The sequence below is a fragment of the Jatropha curcas genome, chromosome 11 (assembly GCF_041381405.1).
Source record: "Jatropha curcas cultivar XTBG-Jc1 chromosome 11, XTBG_Jcur_1.0, whole genome shotgun sequence".
NCBI lineage: Eukaryota > Viridiplantae > Streptophyta > Magnoliopsida > Malpighiales > Euphorbiaceae > Jatropha > Jatropha curcas.
Genome location: NC_143161.1, coordinates 26700884 through 26723732, shown reverse-complemented (window position 1 = coordinate 26723732; position 22849 = coordinate 26700884). Strand labels below are relative to the sequence as shown.

The 22849-nt window shown below is 33.2% G+C and overlaps 4 protein-coding genes and 1 long non-coding RNA gene across 6 annotated transcripts in view; 2 read left to right on the top strand and 3 right to left on the bottom strand.

Moving 5' to 3' along the window:
* Positions 1-3473, top strand: part of LOC105634409 (uncharacterized) — a 6708-nt gene extending 3235 nt beyond the window's left edge. The window contains exons 4-5 of the mRNA XM_012217265.4: positions 2854-2996; positions 3111-3473. Of these exons, the coding sequence (XP_012072655.1) occupies positions 2854-2996; positions 3111-3320 (353 nt within the window). The 3' untranslated portion in view covers positions 3321-3473. The remainder of the gene's footprint in view (positions 1-2853; positions 2997-3110) is intronic.
* A 1321-nt stretch (positions 3474-4794) lies between these two features.
* On the top strand, positions 4795-6545 carry LOC105634410 (chitin synthase, putative (DUF1218)). Its single transcript, XM_012217266.4, has 3 exons — positions 4795-5127; positions 5275-5483; positions 6113-6545. The coding sequence occupies exons 1-3, from the start codon at positions 5023-5025 to the stop codon at positions 6348-6350; spliced, it is 552 nt and encodes a 183-aa protein (XP_012072656.1). The 5' UTR covers positions 4795-5022; the 3' UTR covers positions 6351-6545.
* Positions 6546-6775: 230 nt separating this feature from the next.
* Positions 6776-11477, bottom strand: DCP5-L (decapping 5-like protein). 2 transcript variants are annotated; one of them, XM_012217268.4, is made up of 7 exons: positions 11215-11476; positions 11045-11145; positions 9666-9737; positions 8681-9562; positions 7836-8009; positions 7476-7583; positions 6776-7371 (listed from the first exon to the last, which is right to left on the bottom strand). In XM_012217268.4, exons 1-7 carry the CDS (start codon positions 11363-11365, stop codon positions 7234-7236), a joined length of 1626 nt encoding a protein of 541 aa, XP_012072658.1. In that variant the 5' UTR covers positions 11366-11476; the 3' UTR covers positions 6776-7233. The 2 variants fall into 2 exon arrangements, with proteins under 2 accessions (XP_012072658.1, XP_012072657.1); XM_012217267.4 differs by having other exon boundaries at positions 11045-11477.
* Positions 11478-12234: 757 nt separating this feature from the next.
* On the bottom strand, positions 12235-14841 carry LOC149492845 (uncharacterized). The gene is made up of 2 exons (XR_016318760.1): positions 14280-14841; positions 12235-12512 (listed from the first exon to the last, which is right to left on the bottom strand). It is a non-coding gene; the product is annotated as an uncharacterized LOC149492845 (long non-coding RNA).
* An 894-nt stretch (positions 14842-15735) lies between these two features.
* Positions 15736-21322, bottom strand: LOC105634427 (long-chain-alcohol oxidase FAO4A). Its single transcript, XM_089716736.1, has 3 exons — positions 21008-21322; positions 17694-17963; positions 15736-17609 (listed from the first exon to the last, which is right to left on the bottom strand). Exons 1-3 carry the CDS (start codon positions 21242-21244, stop codon positions 15834-15836), a joined length of 2283 nt encoding a protein of 760 aa, XP_089572862.1. The 5' UTR covers positions 21245-21322; the 3' UTR covers positions 15736-15833.
* Positions 21323-22849: the final 1527 nt, after the last annotated feature.

Genomic DNA, 22849 nt, shown 5'->3' with positions numbered 1-22849 from the left:
TGACCCAATATGGTCATTCCCCTTGCTTGCTAAATATATCGTATTTCATTTATTTTTCCTACTTTGATATGTAGGGATGCACATATGTTTTCGCATCTTTCATGGAATACTTCACAAACCGTGCCAAAGTGATAATATTGCTAGTAGAGGCTATAGGTGAGTATTTTTTTTCATTGTTATATTGTTGGTTCTGTAGTCATGGTTGCTGGTTTTTTGACTGAATTTAAATTGTATAATATGCTATTTCTTCTAGTTGGATTGTTTTATTTTATGTAATTAATATTTTTTGCAAATAGAAAGACATAATATAGTGTTTCTTTCATATATGAGAAACTGACTTTGCTCTGCTGCCTCAAGCTAAGCCGGCTAAAAAGAACCCTTGTTTCCCTCGTGGATTGTGTTAGCAGAAATTACAATTAACAGGCACACACATAGATTAGAGAAGGAAGAGAGAGAAAATGAACACAAAAAGTTTTGCAAGCGCACTTATCTCCTCGAACAATCTCTGTTTTCCACTGTATTCCACATATGTTTATTTTAGCCCTCTATATATTATAGCAATGGGTGTATGTTTACATGTAGCTGCGAGTTGCACTTTTGTTCTCGTATTGCATATATGTATCATTATATCCTGTCATATCTATGCACGTCTTCCCACTCATCAATCACCATACCCTTTTTTACTACATGAAATCCCATTGATATCTTTTAGGGAACAAGTCTGGGACAAATGAAATGTGGGGAACAATCTGATATTGTTATTACTTTTTATGGCCAAGGTTAACTTTGAGTTCAGTGGCACTAACATTTCCTCTTTCAATTGTATTGTTGAGCATTATTCGTTCTGACACTAATCCTTCTCCTTCAAATTATCATGAATCCACCCCATCTATAAAGGGTTAGCAAACAAATGAAAATTAGGCTTTAGATGTTGGGATACTTATTTGATATGTTTGGTGGTGCATGGCTGATCTGCATGTGACAGTTACTATTAGATTCCATGGAATGGAAGTTCACATCAATCAGAATGCTGCTTTTCTGGTTATTCCTATTCTATTTTCCCTCCCTGTAGTATTCCCCATGCTGTCAGTCTTCCGTTATGCATTTGCAATGAATTTTTCCTTGCCAAACTTCTTTTAAAAGCTCCAATAGTTTAAAACTATTTATAGCTACTGGCAGTGTAGCAAATATCGATTCTCAAATAGAGCTCACAAAAGAAAATAACATTTCGCAAATGTTGACTGGAGTCTTGTCATAAAACTTGTGTACTAGTTTACTTATAACGTGCCTTGCTTAATGCTTGATATAGACTTCCATTTTTTCCAAAGAACATTCATTAGTGTTCAAATATGAGTTGTAGCTTTGGTTTTGCCCAAATGGTTCTACTGCAAAGTACAAATTTAGGAACTGAAACAATCAAAATTAAATTAAGGAGGTGGCAAATGTATTTGATAATCAGCTAGATCAACAAGTTACTGCTACTTGGAATCAGGGTTTTAAATATCAGCCAATACATTACATACTAGCCAATTCACAATGGGTGTTTTGGGCACTGACATGATATTTTCCATGCATGGACTCAGAAATCAAAGACAGGAGAATTGTCCATTACCATTACAATTCTTCTAGTTGGCCAATTCATGCTGAGACTAATTCAAAGTAATGACGGCTGTCGAAAGTAATTGCTTCCTTCTCTTCTCTAAAGACTCTAGCCTCCAAACTTTTCAAAATTTGAGCTCTTTCTTTCTGCATCTTCTCAATTTCTGCTTTTTCCTTTCCGAAACTTTTTACTTTCGTGGTGTCTTGAATCAACCAGTTGACAGATAGGGTAGTTTGGTTTTTATTTCGTCAAAATTTGATGAAATCAAACACACGTAGGGATTTGGATTTTGAAAATCATAAGGAAGTGTTGAATTGAGCCATTGAAAAACGAAGAAAAGGCTAAAATGTGGAGACGAAGAGCTGGCTGTGTCAGTGTTGTGTGGAGAAGAGGACTTGGATTGGTTTTTTGCGTGGTGATATAAACAGATTAGGAGATATGTAGCCTTTTAAATTTTTTTTCCCCTTGTGTGTTTGGGTTAGTTAAATGGTACAGTTTTTATTTTTAGTTAACCTTCCTTAAGTTTAATGTTTAAGAGCAAAGTTTAAAGGTTTATGGACTTTCAACATTATATTGTAAACTTTCAAATGAAATAAATTTTATCTAAAATCTTGTACAAGTAACTGATGTAATATTTTATTGTTAAAATTATAGAAAGGAATTTAGAACAAAAATAAGAAAGTTTGTAAGTTAATTGATTACAAGATTACTTCTTATATGTGTGTGTGTATATATATATATATATATATATATATATATATATATATATATATATATTGTTTTTTTATAACATTGTAAAACACTAAGATTAATTAAATTACATATTTTAAATTTAAGAGTTACATAATACTCTTTGTGTGGCTTGAGTTACATAATTACACATTAGAAATTAAATACAGGTTAGGTGAAAGCTATCTTTGTGATGCCACCAACTGTATCTTGTAACTATAGTATTTCTAAATTAATAGTTTGCTTGGATACTAGAACTACTAAAAACATACATGCTATAGTGCTGACTGCGACCTTTATACTTCAACTGTGACATATCAACTATCTACAATGTGACTGGTACAACGACACCAGCTGTGACCGCAACTTAAAAACCTTGCTTGGAATTGCAAGATGCGTATTGGATCAACATTCATTTTTTTAAAATGTTGCATGTTAAATAATAAATATATATAATTCTTCTTGCTCTCAGAGATTAACATTTGTTGACAGAGTGATGGATTGTCATTTTATTGCGATTTCAGATGTCTATCTCTTAGGAACAGTGATGCTGGTATTTGGAATGGGTCTGTATGAGCTCTTTGTTAGCAATCTTGACACTGCAAAGTTTTCATCAAGGGGAAGAATATCTCATAGATCAAATTTATTTGGATTATTCACCTTAAAGGTATATCAGAATCTTCTCTAGATTTCAAACAGTTTTCATACTTCTGGTGCTTTTTGTTGTCAGGCATTAATATCTCTCTCTCTCTCTCTCTCTCTCTCTCTCTCTCATGTACAGGAACGGCCGACATGGTTAGAAATAAAATCAGTGAATGAGCTGAAAACGAAGCTGGGTCATGTAATAGTGATGCTTCTTCTGATTGGTTTCTTTGAAAAAAGTAAAACAGCAATTATACACTCTCCCACGGATTTACTTTGCTTCTCAGCTTCTGTCTTCCTTTGCTCTGTTTGCCTCTACATGCTAAGTAAGCTCAGTGACTCGAAATGATACTTATGTTATTTTTCTACATAATGGTTTTCGAATTTTCTCCAGAGAAAATTGAAAGATAATGTGAATATATGTGTGTATAAGCTGTGTGTATTTGTAGGGCTACATAAATTAATAACAAGCATATCTCCTGTCTGATAGTCTGTTCTGAAATTCACTTGAGCATCCTCAATTAATTGGATTTCAGTAACCAAAACAACACACACCTCTTTGACTTTGCGCCTTTAGTTATTCTGTGCAGAAAAATCGAATAGGCTGTGGGCATTAGCGCACTCCTTACGATTGTGACATTCAGAAGAATAGAAAATGATTGAATCACCTTAATTCTAGAAAAAAAAAAAAAAAAAAAAAAAGATAATTTATCTCATGTGTTCTTTATCACTTGGTGCTTGTTAACGGAAATATATGAACCAGAAATACAACGGAATGGGACGGAGTTGGGAATTTGGGATGACCTTTTTCACCTGTGCCACAAAGATTAATATCAAAATAAAGATTTATTTATTTGAAAAAATAAATTATAAGCTATAGATATAAGTTGCAAATTTAATATATATATTTTTTAATAATACATTATTTTTTTTATCATATGGCGATTCATGCCGGGAGAAAATAATTGATATCGGGGGAATTTCGGGTACAATTTTCATCTCTAGTTGGAACGTGGCAGAGCATCAGCCTTAGCCATGGCGAAACCATTATTTTATATTATAAAACTGAAATTTAAACACGTGTTACAATGATAAGTTAAAGATACAATACAATGGACGTGTTAAGCTTTTAATTTAACCGAATCTAGCTTTTTATGGCACATACAAAGGATGAAATAGAAAAATCAAGGTCTCTCATGAAGTCAACGGATTGCTGTCCTTCCTGGAACGAGACTGCCAAGGGAAAGGAAATGAAAGGAAAGGAAGATAATGGTTGCAATGTGAAAGGTCGATTGGACCTCTTTCCTCTTGAGATGGAATATTATTAGATTCATATATAATATTAATCGGATAAGCATCAAACAATTTTCATTTCATCCCAATGTGTCTCTCTCTGGAAAATACACCTAATAATAACATAACACCTTCCTTCCATCATTCCATTTCATCACTTTCCACCTAATAAATCCACACTAACTATTTTATTTAATTATAAATCACCAATTTCCACTTTTTTTGAGAAAATTCAAAATTTCTATTCATCAAATCTCACATAACAAGATGGGGATTTATCTTATTATATTATATCCACTGTGGCATTGAATTATTATGAGGCCCTAAGAACTTGATTAATTTAAAATAACTAAATGAGGGACTAAAATGTAAAAGAATAATGTCAATTTTTCTTTCCAAAATATAAATTCTTTTACATTTTATCCAAAATATAAAAGAATTAGGAATTATAGATTTGCAGGGCAAGAGCCAAAAGAGGGAGGATTAGGAAAATAAAAGCAAAATGAATATTCCAAAAAAAAAACCCGTCTAATTACGGATAGGAAAGGTATCTGTCCTTGAAAGCAAATGAAAGACTTGTTTGTAAATTGTAAGAAAGCTTCAACTACCACAAAGGAATAAGAAAAGCAAGCTAACCAAACCAATATCTTTCTATTCCTTGAGTAAACTCCAAGCTTTCTCTATTTTTCCTCTTCTTCTTCTTCTTCTTCTTCTTCTTCTTCTCTCTTGGTTTTTCCAAACTCTACTATTGCTCCGCCATGGAAAAACATCTGTATGGGTTCTTACTAATTTTCTCTATTATAATCTCCCTTGCTCTTCTTTCTTTCGTTTCTTGCATTCTTGCAGAGTTCAAGAAAGCCAAGGTACTCTCTTTTATTATTATTATTATTAATACTCTTATTGAGTTCAATACTACTGAGTTAAAACTTATTGTTAACCTTTCTTCTTCATCTTCTTCTTTTTGAACTTGTATGCAAATTTATGTAAGTGGGTTGTTTTCTTTTTTTTAGAAGGAAGAAGTCAGGTTGGATAATAAACTATGTTATTTGCCTGAAAGTAGGGCTTTTGGCTTTGGAATTGCAGCGTTGGCATTCTTGGTCATTGCTCAAGTCATAGGGAATATGATAATTTGCCGGAATTTTTGGTTGAGAAAAGAAGGAATTACTTCCAAGACAAAGAGACCCAACTTAATTACCATTGCATTTCTGGTTTTGTCCTGGTAGGTACTCAATCATCTACTTCCTCTCCTGCCTATTTCATTTTTTCCTTCTCCTTGACTGAAAAGTAAACGGACGATGATTGAACTGCTGAGTAAATAATTAGAATACCGCCTTGTTTTCAAACTGTTACAGTGTTTGGAGTCTCTGACAACACTTTTCTTCTTATTGGGTGAAATGCATTTAACTTATTACTACTCATAACAGATCATTAAAAAAATAATTTATTTTTTGTTGTTACCTCTTATTCAGCGTTTCATATGGTTTTCCTTTAATGTTTTGAAGTGAAAAATGCTACTTTTTTTATTATTTACTACCCATTTTAACACGCTAGTTAAACTGCTGAACTGTTAACAATTAACGACCAAAACAACTAAATTTTGCTGAAATAATTAATAAAAAAAAGCCAATACGTTTGATGATTGGTCACAAGTTGTGCTCTAGACTAGACTAGAATAATCTATAGTTGGAAGGAACATGGACAGCTCAGCTGTAGCAAAAGCTCAAAGTTCTTAGATCTACTCTGCAATTCAACGCCTAGAAGTTATGATCTCTTTATTTAATATTTTTTTTTAAAATTTTAAGGTTTTATTTATAATTTGAAATTAAAAAAAAAACAAAAAATTTGCAGGATGAGCTTTGGGGTTGCAGTGATTATTCTAAGCGCAGCCACAAGCATGAGTAGAAAGCAGGAGTATGGAAAGGGATGGTTGGACCAAGACTGCTATATAGTCAAAGATGGAGTGTATTTTGGGTCTGGAATTTTGGTTCTGCTTTGTATAGCAGCCACACTTGCCACTTCCTTTCTCACCCTAAATAAACCACAGCCTCAGCAACCTTCAAGGATACATCATGCACAAGTTCTATAATATCACAGCACAAAACGACATGAGCAGATCAATTCTATTTTTTGGATGAACCCCACACGTAACATCATCTATTAAACACATTCCCAATTTTCTCTAGCCCTTTCCTATGCCAAATGAAATAATATCCAATACCCATAAAAAAAAAAAAAAAAAAAAAAAAAAAAACCAACTGTTTGTTTCATTTAATGTTAATAACTACCATTCCTCTTCACCAATTTCTCAATTACAATGTATATTATTCTTGTTACATGAACAGAAAAAAACAGAATGAGTAAACAATCCTAGCTAATGAAAGAATTGAGTTATTTTCCCTCTTGACGATTTACTGAAATAATTGAGTTACCATTTACATTCCACTGTTACATAATTCTTTAACAGGAACTCAAAGTAGCAGATTAAATGGTCAGGTCATAGAAAATCTAGAATTGAATCAGAACATTCAGCTGAACATATTCCACTTACTTAATATAACAGCATATACTATCATCAGAGCTATGTCTGCCAACAATATACAAAGCACAGACAACACAGTAAGAAGTAGTCTGTTAGCATTGCAGACGACAACCATATCCCTAGAAAAGAAGTTGCAGATATGTATGTATGTCTTGAAAAACCTAATTGCAGACTTCCTCAAAAATAAAAGATAAAGGCCAGCTCATTAGTCAAAAAACATGAACTTGCCTTGATTGTACATTCCGTGGTTTCCTACCTAGTAGGTATCTCAACATTCAAATCCCAAGATAAAAGAAACCTCGTATCATATCATTTTACCTTGAGAATAGTTCCTCCCGGTGCAGAAGGTTGAAAATGAGAAGCAGAAATGAAAGGTTGACCTCTATCATGTACAAACAAATCAATCTCGAGGAGTCAAAGTCAGACTGCATCAGAAAGGCAAGTTCCCATTTCCCCTCCCGCTGTAAGGTCCATAACCATATCCCCTTCCCCAGTTATGTCTGCCATGATAATTATTGCCTCGTCCAGAACCATAGTTGCCATAACTCTGGTTGTACCGGCCAAAAGTCTGATAAAACAATTTTATTGCAGATAGTCAACAGATCATCCAAAAACAATTATTTTTGCAGACAATTTGGACCTATGACTTTGTATCCAAAGAAATATGCTAACCTCAGTATCTTGCCTCATTCGGTCAAAGAAACGGTTCTGGCCACTCCTTGCTCGGCCAAGTGTATTGCAGGAAATCGTGTCAAAGAAATCATCTTTCTTGTATGCAGGCTGCATATGGAAGCAAAAAATTACCTAAATGAGCATAACTTAAAACGTCTATTTCTAGTTCTGACTAAAAAAAAGAGTAGCAGCTTTCATATAGCAACAGGTAATCCTCCTCTCTTAACCTTCTAAATCCCACAAGATAGTGTTGCATAGCTATAAGACATGAATTAGCACCAACACTAAGGACATGTGTTTCAAATAGTAAATAAATAGATAAATAAATCTGCTCATGCATAAATGCATTCCATGACCAACCTTAGCATCAAAATTAGGCACCAGATGAGAGGCCTGTCTGTTCTCTGAACTCCAATCAATTCCATTGTCCTCTACATCCTCTGTATCTCTTTGCTTTGCCTTTCCAAGATAACCCCAAACTTCATCTTTGTTAAACTTCTCATTCATGGCTTCAAAATCAAATTCTTCAGTGAACTGCACATATACAAGTTTGGGTGCAGTGAGGCAATTAACAATGCGGCAATTAAGATTCCACACATGTTTCAACCAACACCCTTTGCTTTCTACAAGAAAACACCAGGACTAGAAAATTATTCAATTGAACTCAAACTATGTACACGATCAAGCATCAAGCATAAAGCGACAATAAATTGGTTTTCTAGCCCAAAAATGAAATTGACAGCATGAAATCACAGCAACTTGATGCAAAACATAAAAACTTGTTCAAAACCTTGACATAAATAATCAACTATTTCACGCAACTAATGTGTGAAATCAAATCTCATTGTATAAGCACTTAAAATCCCAAACCAATTTTGTCAAACAAACAACAGAAATATTTCACTTTTCCTAGATTGGAACTGTAATACTTAAATGAAGTGGATTCAGGCCTCCAATTCGACATTCTAAAAAATATGACCAAATTGACATTCAACCCATCCTATATACAAGCCTCTTTTATCAGCATTCAAGAAATGCTATATTAACAAATTACAAAGTCTTCTGCCGATAGGACAACCCCATCAAGATTGTTGTAAATAAATCCACAGAAGATGGTGATAAAGATGCAAAAAGACTGAGCATTTACCATAACATGCAACATCAGTTAAAAGAAACTTCAATGAAAATAATGAAAGGTATCCAACCTTTTGCACAGAACTTGGCAATGGCAATAATGGTGCCTGAGAAGCTGGAGCAGGAAGCAACGGTGGTGAGGTAGATGATAAAGAAGTCAGAGGATCCACATTCTTCTGATCAGGATACCCCATGGAGGAAACCACAGGTGATGCAGACTGTGCTAATTGTTCAGGACTTAATAGAGGAGCTGATGTTAGCAAGGGACTGGAAGTAGAAGCACCGTAGGAAGATAGAGGATAAGGCATAGATGGGGTAGAATGCACTGTTATAGGGTCAAAAACAGCTTGACCAATACTTTGAGCATTAGTCATGCCTGTGTCTCCAATAGAGTAAGGAATTGAAGGTGGAATTGAAGACGCACTCAGCCTATTAAAAGAAGTATATCCGGCATAAGATGGTGAGAATGTCTTTACAGTTGAGGAAGATGGCATGTCATAAGAAACAGAATACTGTGCTGAAGTAGAAGTTGCAAAATTGGGTTGCAAAAAATCAGAGGCAACAGAAGGTATAGGAGCAACAAATTCCGATGCATTTGCCAATCCCATTATTGGAGAATGCTCTAAGCCTGTCTGCATCTGATTCTGAATTGACAAAGAAGAAGACACCATTGATGAGGGTTGAAAAGGAGTAGAGTGCTGGGGAGCATGAGACACATTGATCGATGTTCCATTATGTTCTTGCCGATATATTGGCATTGAAAATGATTGACCAGAATTTTCAATAGCCTGGGAAAAATTGGTTGGACCAACATGATTTATAGACTGAAATGAACTCGAATAGGGTCTGCTACTCAAAGCAGGCATCTCAAGCCCTTGAGAAGATTCTGCCAAATTTTTACCATCAATTAAAGCTGATGCTGAAGAACTTAAAGGAGGTCCAGCATAATGTGACTGCAAATAAGAGAAACCAAAAAAGAAGCAAACCATCAGTTTGGTTTCCTACTTCATGGACTTTAAAAAATGATAAGTCCTTGAACAAAACCAAATGTCAAACCTGAATGATAGCAGGGTCATCATAAACTGGTTGCTCAGTTTGCACAGTTGGTGGGGTCTTAACTTGCAAATCCTGAAAATCCGCAAATTGATTACGATATATATGTGTACAAAGCAACTATATATATATATATATATACACATGTAAGCTTTAATTGGAATAATGTATCCCACTGGGGCAAGATCAATACTGAATAACTATATGTTGAGAACTATTCAGGGTCTTGGGGAGCATGACAGAGCATCATTATGGTATAACTGTACCAGCCAAAGCGAAACAAAAATCAAACTCGGGAAGTTTCTCCATGCAGCAATGGTAGATATCAATCAGAATTACAGTTATTGTCATCCTAATAGATTGCTCAGTCTGCATATGCATTACTTTTACAAAGCCGTAATTCACTGATTTGCAGTGCCAAAATAGAAACAAAAACACCATCTTGTCCCACAAAATTAGAGCGCAAAGTTTGATCTTTGAAGACGTGTGGATTTCTTTCCTTCCAAAGACTCCATAGTGCAAGGGGAAAAAAAAGCACGATCTGAAAGAAGTTTTGCATCCTTATTACCCCTGAAGCCTCTCCATTTTAAAAGTCATTAAAGACTCCACACCTCTACCCAAATGCTCCTCAAAGAGTTCAAAGAGGCAATTCCAAATTGCCAAACATTACTTGAATGTTATCCAACTTGATTAGAGGAATTTGCTTGTATTTTTCTGTTCTTGTTTGTAGTTGTTTGTTGAGTTTTTAGGACGATTACTTATCCTTCACTCTGTATTTTCTTTCATTCTTTCTCAACGAAATGAATTCTCTCATAAAAAATTCTTAAGGAACTTGAAAACGTATGGGAAACAAATACCCAAAGACAAAGGGAGGACATGAAATAAAGAGATTGATTCACACTAAACATATTTGCAAAAATACTCAAGAGACCATAACCATGGCTATTAGCATATTATTCAGCATAACAACCATCCAACGTCAACAGAAAACTTAGGTGGTAGTAGTAGTAGTGTTCATGGAAAAAAAAAAAAAAAAAAGAATCGAGCAAAAAAATCTTTAACCAAACAAACTGATTCAGCTTTTTTCTTCGTTATTCTTCTTCAGTTCAGTTTCAATATTTAAAAAAAAAAATGAAGAAAACCATTGGTTAACTGACCCAACCAACAAAATATAACACATGTATACCAAAGCAGTTCAGTTCTTCTATAATATATATCATATTCACTGTAAAAACCAAAAAAAGACATCAATCAATTAAAACCCTAGAACCAGGAAAGCTTGCTATTCCGAAATTAATATGTAACTTCCAAATATCATTTTCCAGGAGAGTTATTCCTATGCAACCGAATAGATAATATAACAAACAAATTAAATTTTTTACCTTAATGTCACTTCCGCGGAAAAGAATGAATTCATAGACCTTATCGCTAGCAGGAATTTGCGGCCCATCTTTCTTTCGACCCTCTGTTCCATAAGACTTTACTGCAACACCAAAAAGAAGAAAATAATTTACAGAAAAAAAAAAGGAGAAATGTAAAAAAGAAAATGCACCATTTTTGAGGCCAATGGTGGAGTCTTGGACGTTGAGGTGATAGAGAACGCCTTCGTAGCGAATCTCGTACTTAGAGATGAGACTGATAAAACTTCCTATATATGTATCTCCTGCATTTGAAGATTTCGAAGAAGAAGAGGAAGAAGCCATAGAAACGAAAAGGAAGCCAAATTTTTCTGGAAGATTAGGGAATTAGGGTTCTATTCTCTTCTCGCTTTTTCTTTCTTCTTTATAACGTCGGCTTTCCTTTCTTTTTAGAGTAACTTTTTTTCTCCTTTTTTATTTTATTTTCTTTTTTCTTATATTGGAACAGAAAATTAAGTAGCCGTTATTTTAAGATTTAAAAATTTCTTTTGCCTCCCATTTTTCCTCATAAAAGAATTTATGTATTTATTACGAGGTAGCTCAACATTTCTCATAAAATTCAAATTGAAGATTTTTTTTATAAAAATTTTATATTTTAAAAATTATATTTTTGATAAATCTAAAAATCAAATCATAATTTACTAAAATAATTATATACTTTTTTCTTGAGTATTAGAAACATAATTCATAAAATTCAATACCTAGTGAACTATTACAACCTAATTTTACTTACACATAAATATACAAGTTAATAAATTATCATGACCTATTACTTTGAGCCTCCTAGCTCTAAAACTCCAAAAAACTTTAAGGCTTGTTCAAAACAGGGGTGTAAATGAGCCGAGTCAGCTCGTGGCCAGCTCGTGAGTTGTTCGACCTTGGCTCGAAAATAGTTCGAAAAGGTCTGGCTCAAATTGAGTTCGAGCCTGCTCGTTTAGCAATCGAGCTGAGTTTGAGTCTAATGATGTTCAGCTCCAAAACTCATCGAGCTTTTATACTGTCACGACCCGAATCCATGGGCCGGACCGGCACTAGGGCCCAGGTAAGCTTAAGGCCCCCGAAGCCCGTAGTAAGCCTGAAACACTAAAAATTTACTATCTCAATATAATTTTTTTAACATTCAGCCCATACTGATTGGAAAATAAACCGCAAGATTCTATTAAACCTCGGCCCAAATTTAAAACATCTTAAACATTTACAAATTACCCTGCTTACAATACAATATTTATAATATATGCTCACAGAATGATTTCATCTATAATAATATACGACTAAAAATATACAAATCCTATAACTGCGGAGTTCACTAACAAATGAATACAGATAAGTCTTCGGACATTTATCTATTTAATAGATCGATACTAAAATTAGAGAACTCTTTTCTAACAGTGAAAGAGTAGAGTTATAGCTGGGATTTAGAAAGAGCTACTTCCTGAAAGATTTAAACAAAAGAGATGTGAGTTTGTTAAAGAATAATAATTATTGCACAACACACGCATTCACACAAATGTATAAATATATCAATCTAGTCATCCGACTAGTTATATGTTCACACAGCCAGTCACACAATTGGCATATCACCAGCACTCACAATTATTAACATCTTCACATAATCACATCACGTGGAAATTGGTCAGTGGAGTCACCGTAACCCCCGATGAGCCGTCCTCCCACATGGCTCATCCTCTCACGTGTGCACCAGGGAGCCGATCCCCCATACTGGCCGACCGGTCTAATCCTCACTTGACCAGCCCTCTCATTGTTTTTCTATCCTCTCTTTTCTTTTTCATACCAACAGGAAGCAACCCGGTGGTCTCCATCCAATCTAGATCATCAAGCGCTCACAACAGGAGGCCACCCTGCGGGCAGCGATCAAATCTAGACTGTCCGGTGCGCAACGACGAGAAGCCAACCTGTGGTTAACGGTAACGGTAACGGTAGGTGCACACGGGGGCGCCGATCTCCCATTTACCCGGCTAACTGTAATGGATCCATGAAACGGTAACGGTATATATAACGGTAACGGTAATCAGGATCCACATAACGGTAACGGTCTCACAAACCCATGGTGACCCACCTCATCCCAACTCCACACAAACAAAGCATAGCATTATCACAACACATCTAATCAAACATTGCAATTCAATGCAGACATATGATCAGTTACATATTGGAATGCAATGCATGATTAGACATTCATACTCAAATGCAAGCAAATAAATAAATAAAATTAACAATAAACGGCAACGATAGAGCAAATAATAATAATAATAATAATAATAATAATAATAATAATAATAATAATAATAATAATCAATAATAACAACAATAAATAAGTAATTGTATAATTAAATAAATAATGATGATAATAAAATAATTAGAGCACTTTATTTATTATGAATTAAGTTATAGAATTAATCTAAATAAACTTATTAATTATATTGTTAATTAAAACTAGTCTAAGTTTTATCGAAATTTCGGCAGCACCTCCCCTAAAAATTGGACTATCTACCTGCTCAAATATCACAATATTATATATATTTATCATTCAATGCACACAGCCCATCCGTCGGGCGATCAAACAGTTGAATTTCCCTTCCTCCTTAAACATCAACATTAACACCCCACTATCTCAACCACAGGTTTATAAATATAACGAAATTCAACCTGTTCCAACAATACTCATACAAGATTATTTGTTAAATCATAAGCTAACCAAACTAATAACTTATGATAATTAAATTGTTAAGTTGTTAAAACTCACTTTTAACAATAACTATTTGTAACTACTGTTTATTTAATTTCGATCATCTAATTATCTGACTAATTACTTCCAATTTGTCCTTCACGTTTCGACTTACGACAATTATTCCACAATGACTTATGTCCTAGAAGTTCAACATTAAATATATTAATTAGGTTGAATAGTGATTTTTAAATTATGTACTTAACTTAATATAATCACAACTTCTAACAAATAAATCCTAAGTTCCAATTCTCTTATGAATTTCCCAATTAAATTCACAAGCTTCCAACCTAATATATCAAAGTCCTTCGATTAAATACCTATTCGAAGTTAACTAAAATGTCCCATAAATTTAAATGTTGACATTTATAACACAATTAAATTTAATAATCAATTGATGCTTTATATGCAAAAAAAAAAAAAAAAATTTGAGAATTGAGTCTTGGAACGTACCAATTGAGAATCGGGTGACGATTCCATGCTCAACGTGAAGAAAAGAGAATTCTGTCTCCCGGGCCTCGCCGGAGTGTCGCCGGCCGGTCACCGGACCGCCGCCGTGCACGGTGGCCGGAAAAGCTAAACCGCCCAGAAAATTGCAAGGTCACCACCACCTGACTCCAATTTTCGCGAGGAGTCCAAATCTACCATCGGTTTGATGAGGCAGTGGCTCGTTTGGCCGGATCGACCTCCACAGCCACCTTCAAGCCGCCATCCATGGTGGTTCATCAAAACTCAAGCAAAATCACGTACCAATGGAGGGGAATTGTTCACGTGGAGGAGAGGAGTCGATCGAGACCATCTCTAGCACCTGACGTTGACGGAATCAACGGGATTCGCCGAAAAATCGAAGAGTAGCGCTGTCGGAGCAAACGAGCTCGATCCGCGCCGCTGGAGCTCCGTTCGTGCGAGAGGAGGCAGGAAAGATGATCCGCAGTGCCAGGTGAGTCGACCACCACCTCGTTCTCGCTGAACGGTGGCCGGAAACGAGACGGAGAGGAGGGGGAAGATGAGAGGCTGTCGCGCGCGAGAGAGAAGGAGGGAAAAGGAAGGAGAGAAAAGAAAGGAAAAAGAAAAGGAAGGAAGGAAAGTGGGCTGGGCCATTCCGGTTCGATTCGAACCGGTTCGGTCCGATTAGTGATCTGGTCTCATTTGTTCGGTTTTCGAGTTTTTCCTATTATTCGTGTGGTTTTCGATAAATCGATTAAATTTCCAGGTCCGGTTTGATTTATTTTAATTATTTTTATTATGTTTTGTAACCTTTCCTCCACTTACTTAATAATACAAGTATTAATAGTAATGATTTTAAATTTAGAATAATTAATTCATATATATATATATATAATAGATTAATCCTGGTGTTTCACGTTATTCTCGAAAATTTTTAACTGTCTTCAAATCGAAAATTCCCGAATGAACTGTTTTGGGCTTAGGCCCAATTCGAAAATTTGGGCTCGAATTGGGACTATGTTACAATTGCAACCCACGCGGCCAAAATTTGCGATTTTTGATTTAATAAAAATTTAAAAGTTTTGAAAATAAAAATTCAGGGTGTTTCATATACATACATACATATATATAATATTATTTTAGATCACTTATGCCTCGAGCTTAAAATTTTTCAAGTTGAACTCAAGCTTGAATCGAGCTTAAGTCTAATTCGAGCCAAGCCCAAACCTAAAGTTTCAGACTCGCTGAATTTCGAACCGAGCTTTGAGCCTGGGAGGTTCGAGCTCGACTCATTTACACCACTACTCCAAAGTTTGTATTAAACCATCGAACTTGGATTATGCATAGATGAAATCTGTTATGTTTATTAATTTTTTTTGTTTGTTTGAAATTAATGAGTTACCATGAAAATTCAGCAAAAGGAAGAGTTAAAAGGTGAAAATTATAATAGCAGCAAATTAAGTTACTATGGTAAAATTATTGAGTATTACCCTTGAAATCCACAAGTTTTATTTTGCTACAAATATTGAACTGCAAAAGATACAAAAAAACAATTACAATTTAACAGAATTTCTTTCTCTTAAGCAGTTGAAGAACGGATTGTGCAGTGCAATAAGCAATAGCCTGAACTGTGACCATAGGATTGACACCTAATGCTGTTGGAAATACACTTGTATCTGCTATAAACAATCCTTCTACTTCCCATGTCTCCCCCATTTCATTCACTACTGAGTTTCTTGGATCAATCCCCATTCTGCAACTCCCCATCTGATGAGCTGAACATATCTGTGTCGATAAATCTCTCAATGACCGCGAACTTTCCCTCTTCACGAACTTGTCAAACTCCTTATAACTTGCTTTTTTAACATTTAAGCTTCTCCCTTTGCTATGATGTGTCCCAATTTCTTCAGCTCCTGCTGCTGCTAGTATTCTTAGTACTTTTTCTAATCCTTTCTGTAAATTCTCTTCGTCTGGAGCTTCCATTTGATAAGATATCGAGTTTGGCGAATTAACTTTTCCTGATCCCTTATCTCTCGCCAATGCAAATATATGAGCAGTCCTCGAAAATCTACCCATTTTCATTTTCATGTCTACACCTGAAACCCATGGCATTAGGCTCGCGAACATACCCGGATGCAATGATGGTGTTTGTATAACAGCACCGTATGATTTATCAGAATTGACCAAACTCATAGCTGTCATTATCCCTCCTTGGTAGCTCTTCTTGTGTTTTTCCGGCCACGCCAATGGTTGATCATCTGGGAAGTATCCCCACGCCATTGTGACAGGATGGAGGTGTAAATGTTTGCCAATATTAGAATTCTTCAAGCCACTTCTTTTCAACAATGGTGGAGTGCTAAGAGCACCACAAGCAACAATAGTAACCTTTGATTGAACAACACAAACTTCTTTTCCAAATGCAAAAGCAACTCCACTTGCTACTCTTCGATTTCCTCTTCTTCTTCGCTTATGTAAAACCTTAATAGCCTCACAATTAGGAAGAATTAACCCATTACCTGAATTAACTAAATCCAATAGCCAGGTTTCACAAGTTCCTTTCTTTTTTCCATCTTTGCAGCCAAGACAACACCAACCACAATAATGATCGGAGGAAGAATTTCTAGGAATAGTATTTACATTATAACCTAATTCTTCACACCCTTTTCTTAAAATAGCATTGTTAAAACCTTCTTCATTGATTTCAGATTGAACTCCCATTTTCTCACAAACAATATCTAATGCTTCTTTGTATAACTTACTATCGAAAATCTCTAAGCCATAAGCATTACTCCATTCATCAGTAACACGTTGAGGAGTTCTAATAGAAGCTGACCAGTTAATTGTAGAGCCTCCACCAACTGTAGAGCCTGCAAGAACTACAACTCCCATATCATCAGTAGCCATTAACCCAGCAGATAAGTACATTTGATCCATTGAAGGGCCTTCAAGGAGTGAAAGGTTACTTCTTGCAAAATAGTTTCCTTTCTCAATAACAACCACTTTATAACCAGCTTTTGCAAGAACCCCAGCAACCACACCGCCACCTGAACCAGAACCGACCACCACTGCATCGCATTTGATAACTAACGAAGGATTATTTATTTTTGGCCGGTAAGTAAAGACAGGGAATCCGGACAGTCGAAGAGAGTTTGCAGTTATATCTCGTGGAAGGTTCATGTCTATGAGTCCTTTATAAAGAGGTCCAAACAGCTTTTCTTTTTCTTCTTCATTATTTTTAACTAGTTTTAATGCAGCTTCCTGTTCTTTTTTGAACTCTGGATCAGGTCCTGGATAGTCCATTGCTTTCCATGCCAGGTTCTCACCTTTCTCATCTACCTGAAATTTGGATTTGGATATGCTATTGAATAATTTACTATAAAAAGAAGGAAACAAATAAAGAAGGGCATAGAGAAATTGAACCTGAGAGAAGAAGACGAGCAAACAGAGAAGTTTAACAGTCTTGAATAACATCCTGAGGAGAGAGAAAAAGCTGAGAGACCAAGAATGCAATATCTTTTCCCTTTTGTGGAGATGGATTTGAGAGAACTTTAGAAAGAAGGGAAAATGGGTTGAAATGCTAAGTAGCCCACACAAAATGAAGGTTCCAACCCTTGTAGATAGCATCCACAGGACCACTCGTATCAACCATTTCTTTGGGTGCTTCAATCTCTGGCTTATCAGTCCTCCTATCTGCTTATCAGAACATGGATGTAATACTTAGCAACATTTACTCGCCAACATAACTACTCATAAAAAAAAAATAGAAATTAAAAAATTATGATTACAATTTTTATTGGCAAATAAAGCAAATTTGATTGAACCACTTGCTAACTGATTGAACCACTTGCACAAAGCTAAATTTTAAAAATTTTTTACAAAAATTATTTCGATTAAGGTTACAGGGTTGGTCGAGTTCATTAATTAAAAATACATATTAGAGTGTTTAATCGGTTAATTTAATTTTAAATTGGACTGAAAAATGATAAAATTGAAAATTGAAAATCAATTATTTTCTTTATAGAATTATCTTTTGAACTAAACTGAAAAGGTTATGTCCATCGATTTTTGGCATGTTTACCTTATTTTCTATAACCAAATTGAAATTATTTAAAATAATAAACTGAATCAAATTGAATTGAAAACCTAATTTGATTTTTCCATTTTAACTAATATATACTCACCCTGATACCCAGGGCTGATCACTGGTTTAATAATTTTTTGACTCTCAATAAATTTTAAATAAAACATAACTATTTAATAAAAACAATCAGCAAAACCAACGGATTGCGGCTCAGTTGACAATACAAGCTGACCATGTGGGAAGAGTTTCGATTCCCACTAAACGCACCTGCATGCAGGAGCGATAAGGCTTAATTGTGACTAACCCTTGAACTGAATTAAGTGATCATTAATAGCGGTGATTAAAAAAATAAAGACAACCATAAAAAATATTCGCGGATTGATGTATAAATATTGTATACTTGTCGTTTTTCACAAATTAGGTTTCAACAGTAGAAAATATGAATATGTATGAAGGGACATGTTCTCCAAATACCATATCTGAAGCAACAGTGCACATGCGTCAAAAATAAAAATTAAGAAAAAATAAAAAATTAAGAGACATCCAACTAGGGATAGCCACAGTTCGAAACTGCCGGTTTCGGTTCTTGAACCAAAACCAAATTAAAAATTGACGGTTTCAGTTACGATTTAAATTTCGATTCTTTAACGGTCCAAATCAACAATTCTAGCCGGTTATGTGATTGATTTTCTGGCATTATAAAATCAAAAGTTAGGGAACATTTTTTTTGTTGAAAATTTAAAATTTAAATATTTATGAAATAATTTTTTAAAAAAACTTAAAGAAAAAATTAAATAAAACGCTTAATTTATTTTTTTAAAAAAAGGCTTGAAATTTTTTTTTTTTTAGAAAAGGGTTTGAATTTAATTTATTTCTTTTAGAAAAATGCTTGAACTTAATTTATTTTTTTTAAATGAAAGAGATATTTATAGTAAATTTAAAAAATTAATTTTTCACACACACCCTTAAACTAGCCGTTATATAGTTGTTAGAAAAGTTAATTTGGAGATTTCATAAAAATATTTAAAAAAAATAAAAAATAAATTATTAAAACTGGATGGAATCGTCGATTATTGAACTCGCTGATTCACAACCATAATCGAACCGCGGACCTCGGATTCTGATATGGGTTAGGACCAATTTCAATTCCTCACTGGCGACCCCTCCAGCCAACTAGTTATTGCCTATGGCCCCACGCTTTATGAAATAAATTCACAACAAAGAAAAATCTATTTAAAGTTTGACTTGTCAGAGTTGGAGTGACGCGGCCAATTAGAGTAAGCAAAATGTAGAGGAATAGATCCCACATTATGCATGCAAAAAGCATTATTAAGGTTCCACGTACATTACTTAAAAAATTATTATTATTTTTTTTTTTTTCTCTCTCAGCGTTTAAAAATATCATGGTTTAATTGAAAAAAATATTTTAATTAATTTAGTATATATGATAAACTCATATACGGAGCATAAATAAATCCTCTCGCATAAATTCATCATTAAATTTTATAAAATTTATTTTTGTAGCATCCTCAATTCATTATATGATAAATTATACATTTCAATTTATAAATGCTGATAATATTATACATCTTTACACACTATTAATAATAATTTGTAGGAATTTTAATATTTTATGCATATTTAATTAATTTATTTTTATAAATTAAAGTATTGAATAAAATAAAATTGTAAAAATTAAGTATTTAACACGTGTAATTAATATTACGTGACCCTAAAGACACAAAATGAAAAGGAAAAGGCAATGTGAAGAGGGTAAATAAAATTAAAATGTCTCATCTTTTAATTAATATGTTGAAAAATATTTTATACATTTCAGTCTCATTAAATATTAACGTAGTTGGCTTCTATTAGCGAGTGATTTGATTGATTTATAAGTTTATAAAAAATATAAAGAAAAATTAAAAAAATATAAAGAATCTATAAATGTGATTGACAGCTTGAGAGTAATATGAAAAGTACAAATTACTATAAAAATAAAATAATAAAAAATAGATTAATAAATTTGTTATAAATAGAAAAACCTGTTCATTTATTAATATTTTGACACCAAAAAATAAATTATTTAACATAATAAATAATTTATATAATTTAGCAAATTTAAAAAAAAAAACTATAATCTTTCAGACCAAATCAAATTACTAATTTTTCAAATCCATTTTGAATCTATTTGAGAGAATTACTAATTTTCAAATCAAATTACTAATTTTTATTTTGAGAGAATTAAATGAAATTTTTTGAATTTTTAAAAGGTTAAATATAATTTTTCTATATTATTAAATTTCTTGGAGTGGTCAGAATCCTTGAACCTCCGTTGAGCTCCACCTCACCCTGAATCTCGTACTCCTATCAGGCAGTGAGCTACTACACCACTCAATATCGTATTCTTGTCAACCCAGACACATGTCGGTTCAATGTAATTTCGTATACTTTAAGAACACCTTAGAAATTATATAATGTGTTTTCTGTGTTACTTAGGTTACTGTTAAATAATTTCTTGACATGGACTCTTTGAGTAAACCTTGTGATCGATGACCAATATTATTTTGTATGCAGGTGTGTGCAAAAAAAGCAAGCATAAACAAAGGAAGAAAAGTGAAAAAAGAAATATAAATATAATTAAGGAAAACCCTACGCGTTGAGGAGTTCCGGCCATGGAAGCAGAAGATAGAAAAAACTTGGCGATGGAGTCATCAGCAGCAGCAGAAGAAGAAACGACATCGTTTGACGGCAAGAAAGTATCACAGAGAGCAGAAAGAGATTCCATTTCAGGAAAAGAGAGTGAATTTACATAAAAGGTGCTGTGTTTCACATAATCATCAAGAAAGGTCCCTAACTCGATCACCTCTTCTTCCTTCTTTTGCTGCTCCATTCTGCAGTAACAGACAGGGACAGAGAGAGAAGCTTTTTGATATTAAGTATATATGTGATGGTTTGATTTAGTTCGGTTCTATGTGAATATATATAGCAAGTAATTATTAATAGAAATTTAAAAAAAAAAGGAAAAATTGAGAGAAAGAGAGAGGGAACACGTGGAGGAAATGAGAAATCAAATACCGTTGATCGCAGAAGAAGGCAGTGCATAGCGTGTAAGAAATCCTGCTTTTCAAGCTCTTCACAATTAATGTAACACACAACCATACCTCTTCGTTTAAATTTAATTAATGACTATGGACTTTTGACTTGCAAGTGGCCCCATTTCTTGCTACTTGCTATTCTATAATCTAAAATTTTCAGTGTTGTGTCTTTCTCGTTGCATTTAGAGTACCGGGTACTTTATAAAATTATTAAATTTATTTAAATTAAATTAAATTATTAAGTAAATTATTATATTACTTTTAATTTAATACTATTTTTTTAAAAAAAATATTAAATTAAAATAATAATTATTTGACACAAATGGTAAATATGAAAAAAAAAAGATTTATTAGTCTCTAAAATCACAAATGTGACAAGTATTTTAAAACAAACTATTTTATCAGACGTGATAAGCACTACGGAACGGAGATGATATATATCCCATCAAATCAAGTTAGTTGAGCAGAATTCTGTTGAGCTCGAAATTGCTTTATTAAGGTATACTCATATTCAAATTTTAGTGAATATTAATTCATTTAAAAATAATTGAATTTGGCTCAATTAAATTGTAAATGAACTCATATTCAGTTGAGTTGTACTTCATCCATCCACAAATAATTGTCACAACTGCACCTTTTTGTCTCTTAAAAAAGTAATTTAATTTATATTAAATTATCGAGTAAATTAATTATATTATTCTTATTCATAATAAAAGTAGATTCAAGAATTATAATAATTAATTTTATAAAAAGGTAAAAGTGAAAGGAAAATTTATTATTTCTTAAAATCTATAAATGTGACACTTATTTATGGATACATACTTTCGCAAATATGACAATTATTTATGGACGAAGAGAATAGTTTATACTTAAAAAGTAAAATTATGATTTATTTGTATGTTTGAATTCGAACTTATTCTTAACGGTGAAGTTTATGAGTTTCATTTCAAAACTCAAACTCGGCTAATAAAATTTAATCAAGAAGTTTTTTGAACTGAGTTTTGAGTAATTCATAAGCAGTTTAATTTTTTTTATTAAGAATTATTTATGAATTATTTTGGATTAATTCATCAGACCTCCTAATAAATAAAATAAATTATTTTTTAAATAAATACCATAAATAATTAAGCATTTCAAAATTTTAAATTTTATTTTTACTAAATTTATTTTTTAATAAATATATATGATAATGAGAGATTTGAAATTTTTTAATATTTTATTTATTAAATATTTAATTCTATTTTGATTTAATTTAAATATTTTATTTAAGAGGTAGATATAAAAAAGAAAGAAAATATATTCCTTGTTATTAATATTCTTTTTTTTTATGTTTGTACGATTTGATTGGATATATTTTTTAAAAATAAATTTTCAAATAGAATATACGTAATATTTTATTT

Coding starts and splice junctions, on each gene's coding strand:
- LOC105634427 (XM_089716736.1), bottom strand. CDS start 21,244: ATGGAGCAGCAAAAGAAGGAAGAAGAGGTGATCGAGTTAGGGACCTTT. Junction 17,964..21,007: donor TGGCCGGAACTCCTCAACGC/GTAGGGTTTTCC, acceptor TCTGATAAGCAG/ATAGGAGGACTGATAAGCCA. Junction 17,610..17,693: donor TGCTCGTCTTCTTCTCTCAG/GTTCAATTTCTC, acceptor TCCAAATTTCAG/GTAGATGAGAAAGGTGAGAA.
- LOC105634410 (XM_012217266.4), top strand. CDS start 5,023: ATGGAAAAACATCTGTATGGGTTCTTACTAATTTTCTCTATTATAATC. Junction 5,128..5,274: donor CAGAGTTCAAGAAAGCCAAG/GTACTCTCTTTT, acceptor TCTTTTTTTTAG/AAGGAAGAAGTCAGGTTGGA. Junction 5,484..6,112: donor GCATTTCTGGTTTTGTCCTG/GTAGGTACTCAA, acceptor AAAAATTTGCAG/GATGAGCTTTGGGGTTGCAG.
- DCP5-L (XM_012217267.4), bottom strand. CDS start 11,365: ATGGCTTCTTCCTCTTCTTCTTCGAAATCTTCAAATGCAGGAGATACA. Junction 9,563..9,665: donor ATGACCCTGCTATCATTCAG/GTTTGACATTTG, acceptor TCTTATTTGCAG/TCACATTATGCTGGACCTCC. Junction 7,372..7,475: donor GAATGAGGCAAGATACTGAG/GTTAGCATATTT, acceptor TTGTTTTATCAG/ACTTTTGGCCGGTACAACCA.